General features: G+C 45.8%; 1 protein-coding gene across 2 annotated transcripts in view; it reads right to left on the bottom strand.

Moving 5' to 3' along the window:
• Positions 1-509: 509 nt before the first annotated feature.
• LHX2 (LIM homeobox 2) overlaps positions 510-23,594 on the bottom strand; it is a 58,823-nt gene continuing 35,738 nt past the window's right edge. For both annotated transcript variants that reach the window (XM_082208957.1, XM_082208958.1), the window contains exon 5: positions 510-1,413. In XM_082208957.1, the coding sequence (XP_082065083.1) occupies positions 1,126-1,413 (288 nt within the window). In that variant the 3' untranslated portion in view covers positions 510-1,125. The remainder of the gene's footprint in view (positions 1,414-23,594) is intronic.

The following is a 23,594-nucleotide window of genomic DNA, read 5'->3' as shown; positions in this document are numbered from 1 at the left end:
GTCCCATCCAGTCCAGCATCCTGTTCTCACAGGGTCCAACCAGATGCCCTAATGGGCAACCATGAGGCAGGATCTGACCACATGAGCCCTCTCCTCTTCTGTAGTTTCCAGCAACTAGTGTTCAGAAGCACCAATGCCTCTGACAGGGGAGGTAGTAGACAGCCGTCTTGGCTGTATTTTGAAAGTCAGAAGCCATTTGATGGACCATCATCAAGGCCGTTATATACTCCTCCATATAGCCACCAAGTTGGTCTTGCCAATGGGACGTCTTGAAAGGGATCCATCCTTCCTCCACTCCTCCCTTCCCACCAACCTACAGGCATATGTACACACACACACGTACACGTAGCCTTCGCGAGCCTGATGCCCTCCAGATGTTTTGAAATACAACTGCCAAGCTGATGAGAGTTGAAATCCAAAAACATCTGGAGGAGACCATCTTATGGAAGGCTCTCTCAATGGGCCCGGCATCACAGGCTGGGACTCCTTGTATTCACAACACGAACCAGTTTCCTTTAAGTGGTTTTATTACTGGTTAGATTTTTACAAATTCTGATAGCTGAACAGACTTTTCACTTTTAAAATTCTAAAACATCAGAACAATCAATGAAGGGCTTAGGACTAATTCAAAGTAACAAAACTCTTATTAACATTTTTTTTCATTTATTTCTTCTTCTTCTTCTTCTTTGTGTTTGTTTGTTCTTTGCCCTGGTCATAAATACACAGAGAGGAAAAAAGGAGATGGGCGTGGGGGGGGCATGGGTGTGATCCAGAGGACGGGAGAACATTATATAAGGCACATGGCAGTCTTTGAAAATTACAGAAGCTTTAGCCAACTTAAATTAATTGCTGTTTCCCTCGCCCAGTCCACAAAACTGTACATTGACACAAATGTTGTGTGGCAAGTTGCTCTTCCAAGTGAATCCTCCGTCCGCCCTGTGACCGTCACACCAGACCGAACCGTGCTGCTGTTCTCCTTCTCCTCAGAAATACCCTACGCTGTGGCTAGCCCAGCTGTGAGAAAGTCTCTAGTAAAAATACGCTTGGAACTCAACTAAGAGTAATTTCTTTTTCAAAGGAAGGAAGAAAAAGAAGAAGGGAGGGATGAAGGAAGGGAGAGAGTCATCAGAAAAGGTTTGTGAGCGTTGTCTGTGAAGGGCTCCGAGATTCGTGGACCTCCAAGCCCCCGGGCACCGAGGTCAAGACCGAGGTGACTGATGGCATACTGGGGTTTGTCAAGTCCGTTAAGGTGGTGGGGGTGCTGGACGGGCTCATGGAGGTGTTGGAGATTTCGGAAGCAGGGCCCGAAGGCGTTCCGGCCTGGAGGGTCGAGTCAGACGTCTTGTCCACCCCTGTGTTCTCTTGGCGTAAGAGGTTCCGTCTGAATTTAGCACGTGCATTTTGGAACCAGACCTACAACCAGTCAAGAGGAGGGTGGGGGTGAAGGGAGAGAGAGAGAGAGGGTGGGGGGACTATCAGTGGGTGGTTTCATTTCAAAGCCCCAATTGGAAAGCATGAAAAATATACATTTACAATGCGAAATGGATATTTTGAACAACAACTGAAGCATTTTCAAAACAAGACGAAATAAAATACTGAAATATATATTCATAGTTATTATTCCTTTCATTTTGTAATATTTCACTACAATGTGCTCTTGTTGAGCATCAGTATTGTGGAACAACTTGCCCCTTCCATGGTTCTCTTTTGCTGGCTTGAAAATACATTTTTATACAGGCAGACTTTTGCCTGCTAATTCTTACCTGTGGTGGTCATTTCTACCTCTAATCTTTGCCACTGTCAGTTTTTAAATGCATCCCTAATGCTCCGCATTGTATGTATTTTTAAATTTTTTTGCGGGGAGACCCTAATTTTTGATACCTTTTAATTGTTTTGAAGTGTCACAAGACACCCTGAATAGTGCATTGAAGGCAGGATGAATTTTTAATAAATAAACAAATAGCTCAGAAAAATGATACGTTGTATCCAACTACATTTTACCCAGAGTAGACCCACTGAATTAAATGGGCATGACTAACTTAGGTCCATTCACTTCCATCAGTCTACTCTTCAGCAGAACTTAGCACAGAGACACCCAAACACCTTGCAACTGTATGTGCAATAATAAATTAACAATAATTATAATAAAAACAGTAAGATCGTATGAGTTGGAAGGAGAAAATACTTTGGCCTCCCTGTGGGGAAAACTGCACATTGTGATTCAAGAACAAAAGTGCTCACAGTTTCACCTGGCTGACCAAAACTGCTTGATGCACAGGAGAAAACATGTTACTGATTGATTGGTTTTCATTATTGCGTTTAAATCCAAAGCCATGTTTCCCAGGAAACGTAAGTACCTAAGAAGAGCCTGCCAGATCAGGCCGGTGGCCACTCCAGTCCAGCATTCTGTTCCCCCAGTGGCCCATCAGGTGCCCATTGTGGGGAACTCATTGCTGGCTCCAGTTGCAGAGGCAGAGTGAAGTCATCATGGATAGCCCTCTCCTCCATGAATTTCCCTAATGCTTTTCTAAAGCCATCCAAGCTAGAGGCCACGACCACTTCCTGTGGGAGCAAGTTCCATAGTACAAACAACCTCCATCGGTTTTGCCGTGACAGCTCAGCTCCTCCAGGCCTCCTCTCCCCACAACTCTCCCCTGGAGGCGGCCCCCCGTCAGGCTGCCTCAGTGGGAGAGATGCGAAGCAGGAGACTCGTTCCTCCTACTTTGATGGAGGCCAAGGTCTACCAGGTACCTCCTGCCAGCTGACCAAGACAAGAACAGTGTTGGCTTTCCTCTCCCCCCCTTCCACCCTTGTGTGTTGTATTTTTGTTTGTTTGTTTATTTGAATGTAAGCCTGCGGATAGGGAGTGTCTTGTTTTGATTTCATGTAAGCCACTCTGGGAGGCCTTTTGGCTGAAGGGCCCAGAACAAATCCTCTACGTAATAAATAATCTCTTGCCTTCGCTGACAAGAATCACATATTCAAGCAGAGAGCACAAGACAGGCTCAAAAGTCTCTTAAGCCTCATGCTTCAGGCCTTTCAAAAAAATGAAATGTGGATATACCACCCTTCATCCATAGATATCCGGGGGGGGGGGGTTCACAGCATAAAAACACAAGATGAAAACAGAAAATACATAAAAAGGAGAACAAGAACAGAACAAACCCATAACCAACCCCTCCCTCCCACAAACCCATTTCAAAGGATATAGGACGTTTGCCCCTGGTGCCTAAGGGAGTATAATGAAGCTGCCAGGCAGTCCTTCTTGGGAAGAGCACCCCATAAACAGGGAGCCACCACAGAAAAGGATCGTTCTTGTATTGTCCCCCCTCTAGACCTCTCATGGAGGAGGCACATGAAGAAGGGACTCGGGCGACCATCACAGGGTTCAGGTAGGTTCATAGGGAGAGAAATATTGAGGTCCTGTGTTCTTTCTACTTTTTTTCTTTTTTTTTAGATTTATGGTATATGCAGGCTTCAAGGAAGTCATGTTTTAAAATGAGTAAGTTGCTTATTTATCAGAGGGAAGGAGAAGGAAGCTGGGAAAAGATACGCAACACTTTCACATTTGGCTGCCCAAGGTACACAGTCCTGGGGGTGTTCTGCTCATTCACAACCCTGTCTCTTCCGTCAGCCTTAAAGTAAGAAATGAAACAATAGGGGAGGCAGAAGGTCTGGGTTTCTGGGTTCCTGGCCTGGATGTGGCCCGCTTTGTGGAAGGAAGAGAGACAAAGAGAGATGTGCTAGTCACCTTGATTAACGACTTGTAGGGGAAATCATGCAAAGCTTTATGGGGGTAAAACATCCCCCTACACAGGCTGATAAAGATGTGTTTATGGCAGGAACATATCCAACACCCATTTCATTTCTGAAAAATTACAATTGTTTGATTGGGAAGAATACTTAGATTCCCCCTTCTTAGCCCCACAATGGGCACCTTCTAGCAGTCCATGTTGTTGTAGTTGTAGTTGTTGTGGTTGTTCTTACCACACCTCTTTCCCTGATGGGACTCAAGGTAGCTTACAGATAAAAATGAAACTGTTTAATGAAATTGTTAAAAAAAAGTAAACATGGTTAGAACTACATACATACATAAAACCTATTAAAACCATAGAAATAATTACAATAAAAACAACACAGCACCACTCCTTTCATTAAAGCAGTCAGTTCCCAAAAAGCCTGTTGAAATGAAACAGTCTTCACTTCCTGGCGGAAGGACAGCAAGGAGGGAGCCAATCTGGCTTCTCTAGGGAAGGATTTCCAAGGTCGGGGGCAGCCACCGAGAAGGCCCTCTACCATGTCACCCCCAAAGCATGCCTGCGAGGGTGACAGGAGTGAGAGAAGGACCTCCCTGAAGATCTCAGAGCACAGGCCACTTCATATGAGGGAATGCAGTCTTTCATATAGTCTTCCATGTAGCACAAAGCACTGCACTAAAGACGAGACACGGAATATTATTTAGCTCAGCATTCCCCTACATGGGGCTACCTTTGAAGGTGACCAGGAAACTACAACTAATCCAGAATGAGGCAGCTAGACTGGTGACTGGGGGCGGCCACCGAGACAGCATAACACCGGTCTTAAAAGACCTACATTGGCTCCTAGTGTTGATGCTGACCTTTAAAGCCCTAAACAGCCTTGGACCAGTAGACCTGAAGGAGCGTCTCCACCCCCATCATTCTGCCCAGACACTGAGGTCCAGCTCCGCAGTTCCCACATTGCGAGAAGTGAAGTTACAGGGAAACAGGTAAAAGGTCTTCTCTGCAGCGCTGCCCTCCCTGTGGAATGCCCTCCCATGTCAATGTCAAGGAAATAAACTTCTGTATAGGGAAGTTTTTAATGTTTGATGTTTTATTGTGCTTTTATTTGTGTTGAAAGCTGCCTAGAGCAGCGGGAGCCACCAAGCCAAATGGGCAGGGTATAAATACTAGAATTATTATTATTGTTGTTATTATCCCCTTATGGAGGCCCAGTTCTTGTTGGCCAAAATCTCAAGTGATGAACTTGTGAACCAGCCCTAAGTGGTGTTGGGTCAAACTAAGCCAGAGGCTCCATTCCTGGTGGTGCCCTTCCACTGATTCCATGTAAGTTTCAGCTTTGTAAACTTACTTGCTTCCTCACTCTCCCAAAAGCCAGACACTTCAGCATCCTGGAAGCTTCCTGGCAGGTCAGGGAAAAGTTGGATTTTGGCTGCTCACGGGCTGCATTAATTTTTATTACTAATATCCCACCTTTTCTCCAGACCAGGGCTCACGGCTGCTTATGCAAATTAAAAACAACACAGACAAAATACAAAAAGCTAAAAACATATAAATGATAACTATCAAAAAGTGTTTAAACTCTAACAGAATTAAAACAATATAAACAAATTTACTGAAATAGAGATAATAAAAACAACTCGGCACTTTAAAAGCCATTTCCTTAAAAGGCAGTCGCTTCTGAAAGGCCTGTCAGAAGAAAGCAGTCTTCAGTCGCCGGTGGAAGGACAGCAAGGAGAGAGCCAGTCTGGCTTCTCTAGGGAGGAAGTTTGGACATAACTGGATGTGACGCCATTAGCAGAATTAGCTTGACAAATCGCTTCACCAACTAAGAGCAGCCACACAGCACCAGCCACAGAATCAAGAAAGAGCTATCAGTCTGTCAGTCCTTTTCGTTTCCAGGGCCTAAGTTCCCAAGGAGTTCTGGCTCCAAGCGGCTCTTCACACTGCAACTCTGAGCTCACAAAAGCCCCATTTCATTCAGTGAAAACTTCTGGACATGACTCTGACCACTTAATAATAATTGTGTTCATCAATAAAGCTGGGATGGAAGGTTTTTTTTTCAAGCAGAGTAGCTGGATCAGTGTTTCAAAAGTTCTGAGGTGTTTGACAGACACAGTAGCATAGTGTGGGTTGCTAGCACCCAGGGCAAGGCAAGTATTGAGCCCCCCTAACCCATGAACCATTGGCACTCCTTGACTGCCTCCCTCCAGTCCAGTACTGAACCCCTTACCCACCCACCCCCCAGCACAAGTATTCTATTTTAAGAAAATACTGAAGTTATTGAAGTAAAATGCATTAAATGCTAGTATATTAAAAGTGATTTAGAATCACCTGCTTTTAATTTTTGCAAATTTTTAAATACCGGTATTGAAATCTACATTGAAATCTCTCTCAATTGACAGTATTGCTATTTTACTCGGTCTTTCTTGGCTCATTGTAGATCTCTGATACGTTTTGATTAAGTTTTGAGGAACTTCTTTAACAACTGGCAGTTGTAACAGTGATAGTTAAAAAGATGCTTAATGTCACAACAAAGTTAGTCAAGCTTTCACTTGTACACCCACTAAAGCAAATCTAAAGCTGTCCAGTTAGCAATCGTCCTTATACAAGACAATATGGTGCCAAAGGCAATTTAGGAAAGTTTTTAATGTTTGATGTTTTATCATGCTTTTACTATTCTGCTGGGAGCCACCCAGAGTGGCTGGGGAAACACAGCCAGATCGACGGGGTATAAATAAAATTATTATTATTATTATCATTATTATTATTATTACTACTACTACTACTACTACTACTACTACTACAGCAATCATAGCTGCAGCATTCAACTCTGTATACTTAGCACATGCATGCTGAATTTGTTCAATGATAAAACCATCTTTTTCAGTATCCAACAATGTCTGGATTTGCAAGAAAGCAAATTGCTGCTAAAGCATATTCATCTGTATTGTACATTTTGTAATTTCTGCCTTATGCCAATTACCACAGCAGGGGCAAAGCTGGGGCTACACACATGCACCAGCAGAACCAGTCTAGTCCTTCCACACAATCCTGCCTCACCGCTGCCTTCTTTCTGCAGAAGCTGCTGTTGGGAAGGTGACAGCACAGCAGGGCTCCACTGGACTCCTGCAAAACCACTTTGGGCACAGATGTATTTGCATACCCTAAAGTGTCCTCTCTCCTGTTTCCTCATACCTGTGAAAGCTACCCAGGCACCTGAAACAGAGGGCCTTTAACTACCACAGCAAGAATCTATCAACCAAAACTGGCACATATCCAACTGCAAAACACCATTAATACGCTTCTAAATGAGATCTGCTTAGCCTCAATTACCAAACCCACAATGAACAAAATATTTATTCAAAGGCTGAAATGAAGCCACAGCCTTTTATCCTCAAGGAAGAAGATTCCTATTTTGATTGCTAATCCTGCTGCATATTCTACAGCTATCAGTCACAGCATTAGCAATGGGAAGAGAATGCCCGGGGCCTGGACCGTAATAAATTTCTATTTCTGCAGCAATGCTACCTTTAGGCACATCTAAAGGTATTGGGACGCGGGTGGCGCTGTGGATAAAAGCCTCAGCGCCTAGGGCTTGCCGATCGAAAGGTCGGCGGTTCGAATCTCCGCGGCGGGGTGCGCTCCCGCTGCTCGGTCCCAGCGCCTGCCAACCTAGCAGTTCGAAAGCACCCCCGGGTGCAAGTAGATAAATAGGTACCGCTTACCAGCGGGAAGGTAAACGGCGTTCTGTGTGCTGCGCTGGCTCGCCAGATGCAGCTTTGTCACGCTGGCCACGTGACCCGGAAGTGTCTCCGGACAGCGCTGGCCCCCGGCCTCTTGAGTGAGATGGGCGCACAAACCCCAGAGTCTGTCAAGACTGGCCCGTTCGGGCAGGGGTACCTTTACCTTTACCTTTACCCCAAAGCATTTCATCCCCAACTGGTGGGGCAACTGTCTTAAGGCACAAAGGACGGCTGCAGGGCAGAGTCCCACCTTTAAGTAACAATATCGTTACTGAGATGTTCTACTAAACCCTGATGGCGCTTAAGCAGGCTGAGGGAAATCCCATCATGTGATGAGATGCCAGGGTAAGCAGGTGAGTGGCAGAGTGGGCATCCCACAGGCCCGTATGCAAAAGCTCTCTTATTAGGGTGGTGGCAAAAAATGACACACATTCCAGGTGCAGTGGAGAAAAGTCGATCACTCTCATCTTTTCCTGGCCTGAAACATGGGTGTAGCCAGGGGACAGGCAGGGGCAGCTGCCCCCACCTAAATCAATAAAATCAATAAAAATGCATAACTAAATGACGCTGTGCACCCCTCCCCAACAAAAGGCTTGCCCCCCCCAACAAAAATCTTGGCTATGCCCATGCCCGGAAACCAAATGCCTTGGGATGTAGCAAACACTTCTACAAAAGACAAAGTGCTTCCCTGGTACCATAATGTGAAAATCTACGTTGTTCTGCGCCTTCAGACTTGGCATTCAGAGGAGACCCGATCCAAGCATCTCTGGAGCCCTAGATGATCTGAAGCATAATCTCCCCCAAACCACTTTTTGGAGGTGCCTCCAGGAGCTGAGAGGCCAACGTCCCCCCTTCCCCCGAAGATGCTGCGTCCAGCCCAGGGACTGACCACAGCTAGACTGCAAGGCTTGCCTGGTCCCTGCGAATAGTGAGAGTGCTTCTCCAGCTGACCTATGGCAGGAATGCCCCTGCTTAAAGCTTCAGCTCCCAAACGTGGGGCTCACCCACTCACACACTCACAGCCGCCTCTTCTCTTGGGCTGGAAGGAGGGATGCTGACATTTCCTTCCTCAGCAGTCGGGGACGAAAGGCAGGCCGCTCCAGGAGTGGTTTGGAGGTGGGGACACATTTGTTGCCCAAGCTGCACCCCTACAAATTTTGCACCTCGTGCAACCACCCCAGTGTCTTCACGCACTACACCACTGGACAGGCCTGGAATGATCTGCAGTGAAGAGCATTGGTAAAGCACTGGGAGGTCTCAAACAGGGTGCTCTGGCAGTGGGTTCCTGGTGCCAGAGCCTCCAAGGCCCTGTTTTGGCTTGCCAATGGAAAGAGCTGCTGACCTGCCCCCTCACCTGCTGTAGCGCCATCCCTGCAGGTGCCCAGAATAGGATGCTGCGAGCTTGGAGCAAAGGTCAGGATTCAGCCCTGCTTAGACCTCCACTCAGAAGACCAAGGGGACAAGGACCCCTCAGCAGATCTCCCTCCAGCCACACCGTCAGCAAAACCTGAGGAACTGTTGGATCCTGACATCCCTGGCCCAGGACCAGAGGTCTTGACGCCTGGATTCATGGCCAGCTGTGAGACACCCACGCACCAGTTTGCCACCCCAGGACCACAGGAAGGAAAGAGGCTGCAAGCCAAGGCAGAGTGTCAGGGCTGCTGGCAAAGTGCCCGGCCGGAGGCTTCTTGGGGGAGGGGGCAAGGACCTGCCTGGAACAGGACCTGGCTGAGAACCAGGCAGGGGTGGAGCCACGATGTTTGTTTAAGAAGGCCGTGTCCAACATAGACAGATGTTGGAAGTGTAATGCTGAGAAAGCGCAGGCACATGACGCATTCCTTCTGGCCTGAGGTTGTTGTATTTGCCAATTTTGCATTGGCAAAACCCTTGATAATTGCAGGTGTACACTTTTAAATTATATTCCTGTACTTATGGGGATTAACAGCAAGACAATAAGTGCGGACTTTGCAAGCCCTTATGGTTGCTAAGTGAGTTATACTTTGAAGCCTGGAAGGACAGGTGTCCATCTTCTATTACACAATGATCTGAGGAACTAACTGCATTAATATTGAATTTAAGATGCATGCACTCGTGGCTACTGTATCCGTAATGTGAACTGATGGTGGCTTTTTGTTGTTGTTGTTTAAGTTAGTATTATCTGTATATTATTATTATTATCATTCAATTTACTCCATGTGATTGTAAAAAACCACCTAACAATTTACAAAAAGAACAATAAAATCATCAGGAAAGACAGCTCTTTAAAATTTCCAAAAAAATAAAATAAAATCAGCAATAAACTTGAAGATTAAAATATACATCAGCATCAGTATTATTAGTAGTATTATTATAAGTTTCTTATTTCTCTTCCTTTCTTTGTCAAATCTGCAAATAAAAGAATTACCGTATTTTTCGCTCTATAAGACACACCAGACCACAAGACGCACCTAGTTTTTGGAGGAGGAAAACAAGAAAAAAAATATTCTGAATCTCAGAAGCCAGAACAGCAAAAGAGATCGCTGTGCAGTGAAAGCAGCAATCCCTCTTGCTGTTCTGGCTTCTGGGATACCTGCGCAGCCTGCATTCGCTCCATAAGACGCACACACATTTCCCCTTACTTTTTAGGAGGGGAAAAGTGAGTCTTATAGAGCAAAAAATACGGTAATAATAAAAACTAAGCAGTGGAGCCTCCAGCTCCGATGTAAGTCTACCAGGCTTCACCACTGAAACAACAGCTTCCCTAGAGCATCAGCTGCCAGCACAAAGCCTTCCTGAACTAGTAAAACGAACTCCAGGTCACTTCAACAGCGCACAGAGTTTCTCACCAGGCCCTACAAAGTTTCCAAGTATATCCATGCACCTGATCATGTGGGTATTAAGCCACAAAAACCTATTCCACAATAATTCTCTTAAGTCTTTAAGGTGCTGTTTTTGCTGCCACAGCAAGAAAACCCACCAGCTGGATGAATATTTTGACCCAATGTGCAGCAGCTGTGGAAAAGGCAGATTCCATGTTAGAGGTCATCAGGAAAGGGACTGGAAATTAAACTGCCGATATCATAATGCCTTTATACAAACAGCTTTTGTTCAGTTCTGGTCAGCTTGCCTCAGAAAGGAGACTGCAGAGTTTGAAAAGATTCAGAAAAGTTCAGCCTCAAGAAGTGACACTCTAGGAAGAACAGTCACAATACGTGAGGTTTTTAGTTCCGAGAAAAAGCAAGGAAGAGGGGGAATGATGGACGTGCATAAAATTACACACAATGCAGAGAAAGTGGCTCTGCAAACCTTTTCCTACGTCTCTCAGAACACCAGAAGTTGGGGACATCCAATCCAGCTGAATGATGAAAGATTCAAGACTTTTCATGCAGCACACAGTTTAGACTGGGGAACTCCCTCCCACAGGAGAAAGTGGTGGCCGCCAGCAGTAACTACCCACGGCTGCCAATCACGATGGCTGTGTGCTGGCTCCAGTACCAGAGGGATGCAACTTGCCAGGAGGCACAAGAGGCTCCAGGGCTCTCGCACTCGCGACCTGCCTTCATGCTTTGCATAGCCACCTGGCTGGCCACTGTGAGTAAGGATCAGGAAGCTGACCTAAACTCCTCCAGCAGCCAGGCTGTTGTTGTATTTTATAATTATCTTTATATCTCACTTTTCCTTCAGGGAGCTCAAAGTGGCATACACAGTTCCTCCCTCTCCCCATTTTATCCTCACAACAACGCTGTGAGGGAGGTTAGGCTGAGAGAGCAGGACTGACCCCAGGTCACCCAGTGAGCTTCAGGGCTGAGTGCGGGATTTGAACCTGGGTCTCACTCTCCCCTGGGGACGTGGGTGGTGCTGTGGGTTAAACCACAGAGCCTAGGACTTGCCGATCGGAAGGTCGGCAGTTCGAATCCCCGCGATGGGATGAGCTCCCATTGCTTGGTCCCTGCTCCTGCCAACCTAGCAGTTCGAAAGCATGTCAAAGTGCAAGTAGATCAATAGGTATCACTCTGGTGGGGAAGGTAAGTGGCGTTTCCGTTCGCTGCTCTGGTTCGCCAGAAGCGGCTTAGTCCTGCTGGCCACATGACCCGGAAGCTGTACGCCGGCTCCTACAGCCAATAAAGCGAGATGAGTGCCGCAACCCCAGAGTCGGCCACGACTGGACCTAATGCTCAGGGGTCCTTTTACCCTTTACTCACTCTCCCCAGTCCAACACTCTTACCACTACACCACACTGGCTCTCACCATATGTCAATCACAGAATCATAAAATTGGAAGGGAGCGCAAGGGTCATCTAGCGCAACAGCCTGTGATGCAGGAATCTTTCCGTCCTACATGCGGCTCGGCCCCTGATCCTGGCATTAAGAGTCTCATGTTCTACCAACTGAGCTATCCCACAGGCATAAACAGAAGAGGCTGTACCAGATCAGACCAAAGGTCTGTCTCTCCTGCAGCACATTTTACACAGTGTCAGGCCTCAGGATGGGTTAGATGTGAGCATGTAGTCCAGCCAGTGCCGGATTTACATATAAGCTAAACAAGCTGTAGCTTAGGGCACCACCCTCTTGGGGGCCCCAAAAAATTTAAAGGGGGAAAAAAAACCTGGATGTCCAAAATATAAGATAAAAAAACAAATAAGATGGCTTTAGATACCTATTCGGACCATAAATTACCATATAGAATATATTCAACACAAAAAGCAGCAGCGATTGTTGTTGGCAAAGGACAGCTGGACATATCAAGGCCCCATTACCTTCAGTAGCTGAGGGCCTCATCAAACCTAAATCTGGCCCTGGGTCCAGCACAAGGCAGGATGAGGGCCGGGTCAGGGTTCAGAGCAGGATAAAAGCTTCTGAGGGCCAGAGGCAGAGAAAGGTCATGATGGAAGCCAACACCCAAGCAGAGGGCGCAGGAGGCTGGAAGAATCATCTCAGAGAGGAAAGGATTTTATAGGGCCAGGTGCACCAGGATTGGCCCAGAGGTGGGGTCAGCTGACAGAATCTTTGTGCAGACTGGCATGACAAGCTAGGTGGCGCATTTGGGACCCAGAGTTCATTCCACCAGGCTTGCAGCGGAAACCAGCAGATAGCAGTTGCCATTTTGCAATATTCTGCAAGAGCAAATTCCATAAACAAACTATTTCATTGGCTGATCCTGAGTTCTTGTATTATGGGGAAAATGGGGTGGGGGGTGGAGAACCTTCTCTGTTAACTTTCCTCACATCATATGTCATTTTATAAATTTCTGTCATGATTGATTCCCACCCCATCAACTTTTTAAAACTTCTCCCATTGCCCAGAGGTGAGAAATTCAAAGTCCTCCAGATGTTGTTAATAATAATAATAATAATAATAATAATAATAATTATTATTATTATTATTATTATTATTATTATTATTATTTATTTATTTATTTATTTATACCCCGCCCATCTGGCTGTGTTTCCCCAGCCACTCTGGGCAACTTCCAACAGAACACTAAAATACAATAACCTATTAAACATTAAAAGCTTCCCTAAACAGGGCTGCCTTCAGATGTCTTCTAAATGTCAGGTAGTTGTTGTTCTCTTTGACATCTGGTGGGAGGGCGTTCCACAGGGCAGGTGCCACTACCGAGAAGGCCCTCTGCCTGGTTCCCTGTAACTTGGCTTCTCGCAGTGAGGGAACTGCCAGAAGGCCCTTGGCACTGGACCTCAGTGTCCGGGCAGAACGATGGGGGTGGAGACGCTCCTTCGGGTATACTGGACCAAGGCCGTTTAGGGCTTTAAAGGTCAGCACCAACACTTTGAATTGTGCTCGGAATCGTACTGGGGGCCATTGTAGGTCTTTCAAGACCGGTGTTATGTGGTCTTGGCGGCTGCTCCCAGTCACCATTCTGGCTGCCACATTCTGGATTAGTTGTTGGCCTACATCTGCATGGAAGTCAAGGTTCACGAACATCTGGAGCGCTACAAGTTAGCTACCCCTATTCATCCTCATTTGCAATATTCCCAGTTTGGAGACATCCATTTGGAGAGCCTCACCATCCAGTAATGGATTTTGCAACCCTAAATAATTTTTGAGTCATCCACAGACTTGGCCACCCCTGACTCCAGATTGATTGATTGGTTGGTTATTTAATTGTTTGTTTGTTCGTTAAGCATACCACCCTTCATCCATATATCTCAGGGTAGATTTCACGACATAAAAATACAAGATTTAAATACAATATTTAAAAAATTCAAGAAAAAAACAAAACAGTACCCCCACACATACCTCTTTCCACAAACCCATTTAAAAGTAGGATATTAATCAGCCAAAGACCTGGTTGAAGAGGAATGTTTTTGCCTGACACCTAAAGGTGTGTAATAAAGGCAGCAGCCGAATGGCCCTGGGCAAAGCATTTACGAATAAGTTATATAGCCTCAGTTTCTGACCCTCCTATCTCATGACTGCTAGGTTTACTTATTGCGAGGGACTTTATCAAAAGTTTTTCTGAGGACTCAGTCGCTGCCTAGGTAGAAGTAGACCAGAAATACTGTATTGTTGGTGAACAGGCCAAGATTTGTCACATTTTATAACCATAGTGCTCTGGTTTATTTTGTAATCTCTCTTGACCTTTTGCTTGTTTCCCCTGCTTCCTTTTGTGCTTAATAAAATTCACAGTTAGACTAGCAAAGTCTGTGTAAAATGCCAGGTCCGGGAGTATGGAAATCCACACGTTCAAAGTTCTAAGATCAGAATGCATAAAGCCAGGTGGTTGTTTTTTCTATTCTCATGGAGAAGCAGAGCTGGAACGCTGGCCTTGCGCTCGGAGTAAATTGCAAGACATTGGATGGAGAGGCAAGGCTCACAGATCCAGAATCCCTACATCTAATTTTTAATTGGACATCCCTAGACAGTGAGGGGGTCTGGAGACAGTTGCACATGGCAGTTCAGGACCACTCACACATTAAAGCCTTATGCAGTGTCAAAGTGCCGTCCCATATCCCAATTCCTGACAAATATTAATCCAAGCTACTAGTTCCACAGCTTTTTGATTTATGGGGTTTTCTGCAGAAACAGGGCTCCTCCAGACTTTTGCTTGCACAAAGTTCACATGGTGGTTAGATTGGGGGGGGGTGTCCAGGCTCTATTGACAGCTCATTCTGTTTTGTTTATGAGGCAGTTATAGGACATTGAGCTTCTGCCTGATTTGCTGGCAGGATTTTTTAACATGCATTATCTTTAGTCATTCTTTCATTCCTCTTTTTTCAATGCACTCCCCCCCCCCCCATCAAAAGTCCATGAATTATTATTATTATTATTTTGTTAGCGGTGAGTTTGCTTCACTGGGATAAACACTTAAAATCCACAAACCTAAAATTTCCAGTTTGCATTTGAAACTCTCCTTCAAATATTGAAAGCCTGAAGTCCCCCTGGGTAGGTCCAGAATGAATGGGGGAAATGATACACGACAGCATAATGAGGAGGGTGTCATTGTTCACATGATGTGCAAACATGAATGGCTAGAGAAGCTGCACCTCATCCACTGATAGGCAGAAGGACCCTAACGCCCAAAGGGGCCCTGGCTTGCATTTTTAAAAAAGCAACAACAAAAAAGAACATTTATTTACATATCTATGAAATATATAGTGCTATTCATAAAATATATCAGAACAGATTACAACAACAAGTATATGTAAAACCATGCAATAAAAACCTAATAAGGTTTTTATAATCCAAAATCAGCTAACTATTATGCAAATATATATTCTTCATTGCGTGCATAAGCCTAACAGAATGTTAAAGTTTTCTGCAGGCATTTAAAAGGTTGGCGCAGAAGGCGCCTGCCAAATCTCTGTCGGCAGAGCAATTCCACAGGACTGGGCCAGGGATTCTAAAGGCTCGGTTTCTTGTTGTCAAATGAGCCTCACCAACTATGGGGATTATGAACTGAGACCAACATATCATTATTTCAGAAAAACTCCCCATACAATTCTGGAGTCACAAACTATCATAGGCTGAAATCCTTAAGTTAATACTGTCCGGGGGGAGGGGGGGAGATACAGAACAACTTTTGGCCCCCTGAAATCTCCTTTCCGTTCACAAAGAAATATGCATCTTCATTGGGAAAAATATGAAAGACAAGAGGACACCACAGAATTGCATGAAACAGAAATCCTTGAAGAGAAAATAATTGCCTTGGTGGTATAATTGGTTTATTATTTCATATGTGTATTCTGTCTTTCTTTCTAGACAAGAAACAAGGAAGCAAAACAGGAGAGGAAGAAGGAATAAGTCACAGCATCCACTATCCTGAAATTGTAAACACATTCTGTCCCATCTGACTACACATTCTGCCATGAACCCCCTTGCAAACTCTGGCCGGTGTCCAAATAATATACAATTCAGCATCCAACGAATATCCACTAAGAAGGCCTCCCTGCTCCGCTTAGGAACACCCCAGAGACATATGCCCATCACTATCCAAAAAACATTTCAGGTAAAGGCAAGGCTGAAAGCTCAGGTCCAGGAAGTCATCCCCAGGTGATGGTTTAAAGCTACCTAAAACCATCACCTTGCTAAAGCCGAGAAGGTCTGGGAGTGGTCAGTGCCTGGGTTGGGTGGTCACCTGGGAGCCACACCTGTACACTGCCTTGGGTTCCATGATGGAATAAAGTAGGATATAGAAGAAGCTAATAAGAAAGTGAATAAATAACATCTTGAAGTAAACTGGGTTTTTTGGGAGATATAGTATATTTTGTTTTGCATTATGGTTTGCATTTAAATTCTTACTTCTTTGCTGCACTTATCTGCTGAGCAATAACAGGACATTCTTATGACGCTTGGAATCAAAGGCTCTGTTGTTTGCGGGGACAATTCGTTTATTTACATTAATTTTCTCAATGAACTACATAAAGACATTTGGTGAATTGTTTGCCCCAAATCTTGTAATTTCTAGGCTTAACTTTGTTGCCTGCTGCTGCTCCTGGCCTTAACAGCAGCATGACACACAAGGATGTCTCCCTTAGAGCAGGGATGTCCAACCAGTAGATTGCAATCTACCAGTAGATCCCCAGCTGATCCTGGTAGATCGTGGGATCCTTATCATGTAGAAAAAGTTATGGGGGGAGAGCTCAACAACTCTGGGCAATCCACCCACCCCAGGCATGCTCCTCCTCCCTCCAATGCCTGTGGGTAGATCACTGCCAGTTTTTTAATACTGGGAGTAGATCCCAGTCTCTTGGGAGCTGGACGTGCCTGCCTTAGAGGACAGTTCTGCTGCCCCTGTGGACCATGCTTCCTGGGTGGGGTGGGCTGGCCCTGCCTGGTGGTCCAGTGAGAGAACAGGATGCCCCACTAGACAGACCTTCTGTTGACCCAGCAGGAGTTCTTCTTATGTTCCTTTGAGAGAGGAAGTGAAGCATAACCTTACAGTTCAAATATGCTTCCCCTTTAATTGCCTCCCCCTCTAAACTACCGTATTTTTTGCACCATAACACTCACTTTTTTCCTCCTAGAAAGTAAGGGGAAATGTCTGTGCGTGTTATGGAGGGAATGCCTACGGGTGGCATGCCTACGGATTTTCCTCCTCTAAAAACTACGTGCGTGTTATGGTCGGGTGCGTGTTATAGAGCGAAAAATACGGTAAACAGTTTCTCAAAGGTGGGGGACTCTCTTTCACTGGAGATTTTGAAGCAGAGATTGGATGGCTACCCTGTGAGGGATTATTTATCGGTGATTCCTGTGTGTTGGGGTTAAATGTCCCTTGGGGATTCCTTCCCACTTGACAATTCTGTGATCCAGTGCTGAGCCTCTCCAAGCACGGAAGGTGTTCCAGTTGCTGATCCTTCCAGTTATCTTTTCCTCTTTCATTTCCACTTCTATACAGGGGTACCTCAGGATGCGAACAGGATCTGTTCCGGAGCCCCATTTGCATCCTGAAGCGAACGTAACCCACGACTGTGCGTCTGCACATGCGTGGGTCACGTTTCGCCGCTTCCGCGCATGTGTGTGACGTCATTTTGACCGTCTGTGCATGCATGAGCTGTGAAACCTGTAAGTAACGTGCTCCGTTAGTTCTGGGTCGCCGTGGAGCACAACCCGAAAGCGCTCAACCTGAAGCTACTTCAACCCGAGGGATGAGTGTCCTGCCATGTCCTTTTTGACTAAAGATGACCATAAGTGGACTTGCTATCAAGGGCTTTTGGCCATGGTGGCTCTGCTCTGCCTCCACAGCCGGAAGCAGCTGCGCTTCTGAATACCAGCTGCTGGAAACTGGCACAGGGAAGGGAGAGTGACCTTGCTCTCAGGTCCTCCTTTTCATTTCCCAGAGGCGCCTCTTTGGTCACTGTGAGAACACGATGTGGGACTAGACAGGCCTCTCCCCAGGTGCAGACAGCTCTACTTAAGATATCGCAAGGACATCTGATTACTGGCGGCTTTATCGTCTTGTTTGTCAGGGAGACCCGCATGCCTCCAAACTGGACCAATCAGATCCCAGCCCCCCTTAAGGGCCGAAGCAGCCATGGAGCCTCTAGCCGAAACGTTCCCAGGCTTTCCTGCTGAAAAATCCCAAAACAATTACGCCCTGCCTCTGATAGCCATTGCCATTATCAACATGCTCCAAGACCCAACTGATTCCAAGCAAAAAGCACAAAGCAAACTCTTCATCATTTGCAAACCTGCCAGATGTGAATATTTTCAAAGAATTGCACCACAGAGCCCTTTCAGCTCAGGGCTGGCTGCTGTATTACCTGGGTCTCTTTCATGGTCTGGAAAGGCTGAAGGCTGCCAGTCTCCCCATAGAAGACTCTCTCCACCCTGATAAACCTTGTAGACCTGAGCTGCTGCCTTGAACACAGGAGGCCGCAAGTTAGATCCCTGTCATCTGCAGGCAGCTCTGGGGAAATACCCTTTGGTTTGCTGTCCAGCATGGACCGGGGGGGGGGCGCTTCCTAGGCTATCAATGAGAGGTTTGCATCATCAAGACCCAACAATTGTTGCCTCCCAGTATTGCCCTTCAACAACAACCCCTGCCTCCATTAAGTAAAAAAAGAATTCCATGCCTACTGTTAGATACCTCACTGTTGCCACTTTTCTTGAGGGCCAGTGGTTATAGTGCTGGACTAGGACCTAGGAGGGACGCGGGTGGCACTGTGGGTTAAACCACAGAGCCTAGGACTTGCCCATCAGAAGGTTGGCGGTTCGAATCCCATGACTGGGTGAGCTTCCCGTTGCTCGGTCCCTTCTCCTGCCAATCTAGCAGTTTGAAAGCACATCAAAGTGCAAGTAGATAAATAGGTACCGCTCTGGCGGGAAGGTAAACAGCGTTTCCATGCGCTGCTCTGGTTTGCCAGAAGTGGCTTAGTCATGCTGGCCACATGACCCAGAAGCTGTACACCGGCTCCCTTGGCCAATAAAGCGAGATGAGCGCAGGAACCCCAGAGTCGTCCGCAACTGGACCAAATGGTCAGGGGGCCCTTTACCTAGGACCTGGGAGCTCAGGGTTCAAATCCCCCCCAACTCAGCCATGAAGCTCACTTTGGGTGACCTTGGGCCAGTTACTGTCCCTCACCCTAATCTGCCTCACAAAGTTGTTGTGGAAATTACATGATCAGGGGGAGGAGAACCATGTAAGACAATGTGAGCTGGGGGGGGAGGTGGGATGAAAATGCAATTTAAAAATAAAATAAAGCTTGGGTCCTTCACATGTTTTGCGGCTTCTCGGGGAACTGCTTGTTGCCTTTTAGTTAATTGTTTCATCATGGTCTGACTGTCGTCAGGCCCCAGTGTGTCAGTCCCCTTGAGCACTTCTGCAGGAAGTGGAAAGGCAGCCGAGAAACCGCTTTAATGGAATCATTAGATGCTTATTGCTGGAATGGGGTCTTCACGGGGGCCATAGCGCAGAGGCAGAGGATCTGCTTTGCATTCAGAAGGCGCCAGGTGGATTCCCTGGTACCTCCAAACAGAAAGCATCTAAGCAGCAGGAGGTATGGCGGAGGCAGCTGCTGCCAGTCAGAGCCAAGATGAACTAGGGGTCTCAATCAGTCTAAGTCAGTTTCATGTCTCCCACGCAGCATGAAAGTGGCAATTGTTGTTTATTTTAATGCTAAGATTTGTGGAACGAATTTCAGAACATTTTTATCCATTTGTATGGTTCATCCAGGAGGTGACCTGTTTATTGAGCTTTCATCCTGGTTGGCTTGCACAAAATTTCTGTGGAAGTCAGACTATGCCTGGTCTTTGTTGAGCATCTTTTCAATTTTTTAGTGAAGTGGTTATAAAACAATGCATATTCACCCTGACTGGTTTATGAGTCTTCCCATTAAACCACCGCCCTAAGCCATGACTGTCTTTCCTTTACGTACAAAACAAAACATAATTCTACGCCAAGGCAATTCAAGTTCTGAATACTGTGCAGTGTATACATTAATAGGCAACCGTAAATATACTTTCTCCAGGTTTGTATAATTATGCAGCTGTTAATACTACACATTATTACACTTAGGAATATTCTGGATTTGCTAGCTGCCTTCTGTACCCAGTGCTACAGAATCGATTGCAACACACACACCCCTGATCCCCTAAAATGTCAGTGTAAATGAATTCAAGTGTATGGATTTGTTATCTTTGCTTCTTGCTTTTTCTCTATGTATCCGATCTTCCAGGCACTGTGCGCCACCATCTGCCAGAAGTTCCCTTCCAAATTCCACACAGGACAATCTGGTCACACTCTCCACACCAAAGAATAAATGGACGCACATCTGATACCAGAGAGGGTGATACCCAGAAACCAGCAGAACGAACATGTCAACCACACAGGATCTTTATGAAGTCATTTCTGAGCAAAGGAACTTCCAACAGAAACTCCCAGTGGAAAACTCACCAGAAAGTACAGGATTTAATCCTACTACAGGAGGGGAGTCAATCGACCAATGCCAAGATATTTGCGTTATCGTCAGTGCCACTTCATGAATGGACACGGTAACTATTTTACATATGTTTTCAGTTTAACCCAGTTATGGGTTTGCATTTCATTTCCCCCTCACCTCACAGCTAATGTTTTCCGTTTCTAACATCCCTATGAGTATATGCCTCTAACAAGTGAAAATGGCACTGCAGGCATCTGAGGAGGAGGAGGCCACTGGCCCACGGAAGCTTTTGCTGTAATAATAATGCCCCTTCAAAGTGCAGAAGTTATTCCATCTCTCTCTCTCTCTCTCTCTCTCTCTCACTCACACACACACACACACACACAGCACTTTGCTTAGCATCTAACCTGATGAAGAATTTTGTTGGACTCAGAACCTTGCTCGCTATATTGTGGGCATTCTGGTTGGTCCCTGTTGAAAGGACTTCGCCACTTTTATTTGCTCGCTTTAACCCTTGCTAATATATGCAATCCACCTCTCTTTCCACACAGTTAGTTGGGTGGCTTTCTCTCTCTCTCTCTTACTTGGCATGCCAAACATTGGCAAATGCACACCCCTGCTGTGGAATAAATAATGGTGCTCTGTCATGTCCCTGCTCCACTACTGGCCTGGCCTGGCCTAGCTGAAGGCCCTGTCCTAACCAAACCAGATTTTATCCCACTGGGCAAAATGCTGCCCTTTCCTGTCTTTCTTTGTTTCTTTGTTTCTTTCTTTCTTTCTTTCTTAATTTTATTTTTTTATTAATAATGCACACACAACATTACAAATACAACCATTCAAATACCGACAATACAAATGCACTACACAAATACAAACATAAATATTACACCTACGTGACTTCCCACCACCCGCGTTCGTCATTTCTTATATCTTTATTTATATTGCAATTTGTAACTCTCATCGTTATTATTGTTATTTAACTATTAATTTGTTATCTGTATCAACTTTACAAACTTAATCTAAACATATCTGCATGTCATCTGTATCCTGCCTTTCTGTCTTCCATGGTCGCACCCTCAGGAGAGAGAATTCTGCGGCTGCTTCTAAAAACACAGACGTCTGTGGTTCAGGAGGCCCCTAACCTCCTCCAGTGGGTCTACTGGGCTCACTCATGAAACAAAGGCACTCTGCACATGTTCAGAAACCTGGCTGCCTCTACTTCTTTACACGCACCCAGAAAACTGGTGCAGAAAACTGGCTGGGGGGGCACAGAAATACTGGAGTCCAAAACACTGATATACCAGTATTCCCAACACTGACTGGCAGTAACGGCTGTCCAGGAATACAGGAAGGATTACAGGAAGCAGTAAATCATCAGAAGCAGGAATTCCTTTTTAACTTGCACACCTCAAATTCTAGAAAACAAATAAAACATATCACCCCCCCCCCAAAAAAAAAAACCACACACACCCTCTACGTAAGTGATATCAACCATAAGCAAGTGAGTTGGTCACATATTTGTGCATATCAGCCTGACCCCTGCCAAAAGGAAACTTCTAGCAGGGCTTAATTCTTTTGTGCTGATGGGTCACTTGAACTCAACACCCCAGAACCTGCTTCCCATACCTGGCAACATCAACACTATGGAAGACAGGGAGGCAATATAGATGGCAGAGTCCCCAGTGCAGGCAGTGTATACAACTGGGCTTGCACACTGCTTGGAGATTTACTTATTTATTTTTGAGCATGCAGTTTTATAAATTTTCTAAACGAATAAATAAAACTAAAATGATGCAAGCTAAACCACCATGTCCCTTGGAAAAGGCTTGCAGACTGTTTTCAGCACAACCAGCAGAGCTTTCCAGCACACAATGACAGCCATCATCACAGACCGTAGAGGAAAGGAGAGGGAGAATTCTGGAGGGCAAAGGTTGAGACCAGACTCTCTGGCAGATGCCCGTCAAGGTGGTGTCAAAAGCCAGGACATAGCTAATGTTTGCTTTATTGATTTTACCTTTATTTTTAATGATACTTTATGTATATTCATTTTTAATTGGTTCGTGGGGAGTCAGTCACATTTTATATACACTTGTACACTGCTTGGAGATGTTTAGGGTTTTTCCAATTTATAATTTTTCTAAATATAATGTACCCTAAGCACCACAATCCCTTTGCAAAGGGGCCTCTTGTGATGGTGAATTAGGCCTGGGGGGCAGGAGGCAGCTGGGGAGCCCCAGTGCCAGAACTGGCTTCAGGGCAGAGATGGGATCACCCAGAAGGCAAACTGGTGGGAACAGGGCAGAGAGAGTCTCCAAATCCAAGAGACAGGATTTCCTGTTCCACACAGGTGACTTTCCTTGCTCTTGCCCACCCCCCTGCACCAAAGCCAGAGGCACACATACAAGTTGGATCCAAATCTGCTCCTCACATCTCATACAAAACTGACTTGTGGAACTCATCACCACAGGATAACCACTAACATGAATGGCTTTTAAAATGGTTATCTAAATTCCTGGAGGCTGAGCCTCTGAATAGCTAGTTGGTAGAAGATTAGAACAGTCCCATAGGCAAAGTATCCATAATTTTCAGATGCACGCTTGCCTTTCTTTGTACCATCCCTGTTTGACAATTTGGGGAGGGTTTGGTAAATGACAGAAGCTGAATTCTGCCCATTAAAGAGCTGTATATGGTATTGCAATGCTCTTACATTTTTTCAGCTCAACCTCCCCTCGAGTCGTGCCTTTCCACGTCTAAATTCCTCTTACTTATTAACTGATCTCCTTAGCACAAACAGATTCCTAAATTCTGTACCATCATCTACTCTTGTGGATGGTTGCCATTAAAACATAGCCTGCACATCTGCCACAGTGAATTCTGTTCACTTTCCTGCCTGCAGAAGGGATGCACCTCAGCGGCAGAAGAGCTCAGCTGTGCCCGCAGAAGGTCTCAGGTTCATCGCCTGGCAAGGAGAGACTGCGTGGTACCCTGGGCTCATTACATCAGCAGGCCTCACTTGGCGCAAGGCAGCTTCCAGGGGTGCCAACCTGAATAAAATATTGGGGAGGCAGGTAAGCCCTGCCCCCACACAATCAATCACATGGCACAATACACACACACACACCATTTGAATGGCAATGCCCATCAACTGTGTCGGGGGCCTCAAGTATTTTATGGAGGGGCAGGGTGGCAAGGGGACCTCCACCCCGAGAGGTCGGCTCCCATGGCAGTTTCCTGTGTTCCTCCAGGCATCTTGTGTTTGCTCAGGATGACAAG

The sequence above is a fragment of the Podarcis vaucheri genome (genome assembly GCF_965113315.1).
Source record: "Podarcis vaucheri genome assembly, chromosome: Z".
Classification (NCBI taxonomy): domain Eukaryota; kingdom Metazoa; phylum Chordata; class Lepidosauria; order Squamata; family Lacertidae; genus Podarcis; species Podarcis vaucheri.
The sequence above is the reverse complement of the archived record's forward strand: the minus strand, read 5'-3'. Positions and strand labels throughout refer to the sequence as shown.